The sequence below is a fragment of the Octopus bimaculoides genome, chromosome 9 (genome assembly GCF_001194135.2).
Source record: "Octopus bimaculoides isolate UCB-OBI-ISO-001 chromosome 9, ASM119413v2, whole genome shotgun sequence".
NCBI classification, from domain to species: domain Eukaryota; kingdom Metazoa; phylum Mollusca; class Cephalopoda; order Octopoda; family Octopodidae; genus Octopus; species Octopus bimaculoides.
In genome coordinates, this window is record NC_068989.1 from 17,636,631 (window position 1) to 17,639,303 (window position 2,673).

General features: G+C 39.7%; 1 protein-coding gene across 2 annotated transcripts in view; it reads right to left on the bottom strand.

The window, feature by feature from the left end:
* LOC128248701 (fibropellin-1-like) overlaps positions 1-522 on the bottom strand; it is a 51,140-nt gene extending 50,618 nt beyond the window's left edge. For both annotated transcript variants that reach the window (XM_052970458.1, XM_052970459.1), the window contains exon 1: positions 280-522. In XM_052970458.1, coding sequence (XP_052826418.1) covers positions 280-336 — 57 coding nt within the window. In that variant the 5' untranslated portion in view covers positions 337-522. The remainder of the gene's footprint in view (positions 1-279) is intronic.
* Between the last annotated feature and the right edge of the window lie 2,151 nt (positions 523-2,673).

Here is a 2,673-nt window from a genome sequence, read left to right on the forward strand (position 1 = left end):
CACACACACACACACACACACACACACACACACATATATATATATATATATATATATATATATATATATATATACAAGCACATACTAACAAACATATTCGACTACATATGTATATATAAGGACATATATTTATGTATGTCTAAAAATGTACTATGCAGAATCTGTGTGCGTGTGTTGTGTGGTGTGGTGTGGTGTGGTGTGGTGTGTGTGTGTACGCGCGTGCGTGTGGGTTTGCGCGCGCGTGTTTGGTTTGTAAGGAATCCAAGACAGAATACTTACAGAAATTATGGTAGCAAGAAAAGCGCAGAGCAGGAATCTACCGGTTAATTGAAGCATACTGATTGACTTATTAAGAATTGCCTTACGAGATTTTAGATATATATAGTGTATATATAAATATCACCAGTCCACTCGCCCTTGCAAAGGCAACGATAGTCGCTGTATTGAACAGCGACTTAAACTCACAGGGAACTCCGGTGTGAAAATGAACTCACTGAATTCTCTGAATAAGTCCGGTGAACATACAAGGCAATTCTGTTAGGCTACACAAGAAAGCCCAGTATTTATAGGATATCGCCAGTGGAGGATGTGTTATGTTTGGGAAGGATACTAAATGCGTATGTCAAAGTTTACACAAAGTTGTGCAAGTTTGAATGTCGCGCCATATAGCCAATGAAAATGGATCTGTAGATATTTGTTTTTCTAATCGTACCAGACGGGGATCATATGGGTAAGCATGGGGAATAGAGGGGATATTGAGGAAAAGCCTAACAACAATGACGACGATGACGACAACAACAACAGTTACAAAAACAGGGATAAAGATGAGGATAGGAAATGGTTAAAAAGAAATTTTCCTGCTGTAAAGTCTAGTAACAGAGTAATTTCTAAATTTGTAGGAGTTTTATAGTCTTAATGTAAACAAAATGAACGTAGGCAAACACAGCACTTATGCTTTTAGAGTAAATATAAAAACTTAACATAAATAAGTAATTATAATTATACAATACTTATTTTGTTGTTGAACAGTTCATTGAAGAGAATTTTGATTCCAGAACTATAGGCCACATTTGGAGATTTCTGATTCAGCTGTACCGGGTCAGAATAAAGTACGGAATTGTTTCCAACAAATCCTGTGCACGAGGTGCCCAGAACAACGAAGCCATTCTGCTTTCACTCGTTTGGTGTGCGAGCATTATTAACTTCATCCCGAGGCAGCAATGCTTGGACACTTTATTTGTGAAGGATAGGAAGTTCTCCTCTGTTAAGTAGTTGTGGTGAAAGAGACTTTATGCTGACAGGATTGAAAATATCGAAGACAGGGACTTTCCTCATTAACAAAATCCTCATGAACATTTTCAAGTACTACTTGAAGAAGGAGATACAGTGAACGAAATATTGCACTCCAGTGAATTTGCTGAGAAGTGGGTTACAGTGTCGAGAATGGTGCAAGTAAATGGACACCGGTAGAGAAAGAACTTGCTCCTTAGTGTCAGGATATTCTTAGGTCCTTGCGTTTCCTTCATTGATCGCAGACGATTATGACTTGATTAAATGCTTTTCTTTTAGACTGTTGATTTCCATACTTGCATTTTTTTTTTCAAAAATTGATTTTGGGAGCACCGACTTTGTGACGAATTAAATAAATAATTATTATCTTTAGTAGTAGCAGTAGTATTAAACTAATAGTGACCCATGCATGCAAAGCCTTCCTCCATGCTACCGATGTTTTCCAAAGGAAATACAACGTTCTTTCACATTGGCACCCGTATTCTGGGGTAGCCGTTAACATCAGAATGCAGATAGCGCAAGGCCGCATCTTGTCTGACACATTTAATAATTCTACCAATCAAGTGTACGGGACTGTTACTTGTTTAAATAAAATCGAAGTTGCCCTCAGCTGGATTCCAAGACAAAACTAAGAGATTTGGAACAAATATCTGAAAGCTATTCTATCCGATGCCTCCCTCTATCTCTCTGTCTTTGTCTGTCTGTCTATCTGTCTGTCTGTCTGTCTGTCTGTCTGTCTGTCTGTCACTTTCTCCCCCCACTCTCTCTCTCCCTCTCTCTGTGCTATATGTATTACTGACGTGTTAGGAACGTTCTTTTTGATGTTACAGTGCTCTACAGAAAATTTTTAAAAACTATAAATTTTAGTCAACAGTTAATGAGTCATTTGAGTCATAGCGAAATAAACTGGACAATTGTTAACAACTGTCGTTTTATACAACCTTACTGTAGGCAGAGGAAATGGGATTAGCTGGACCAGTTCTGAGATTTCATCAGTAACATTTGTTCTTAAACGGCGATACTGTGCATATGCTGAGACCCCCTTCGGTAATGACTGACCATGGGATTACACCTAGAAAGTTACCCTCCCAAGCACAAGTCCGGGCAAGGTTGTTTTATGGGAGACCAGCAGTCGCATATGCATACCGGCCTGCCCTCTTCATGCTACCAGTGTTATCCAAGGGAAAGGCAAGGGCCGATAGAGTTTGGCACCTGTGACGTCGCAACTCATTTCTACAGCTGAGTGAACTGGAGCAACGTGAAATAAAGTGTCTTGCTCAAGAAAACAACACGCAACCCGGTCCGGGATTCGAACTCACAACCTCACGATCGTAAGCTCGACGCTCTAATCACTGAGCCATGCGCCTTCACACACACACACAC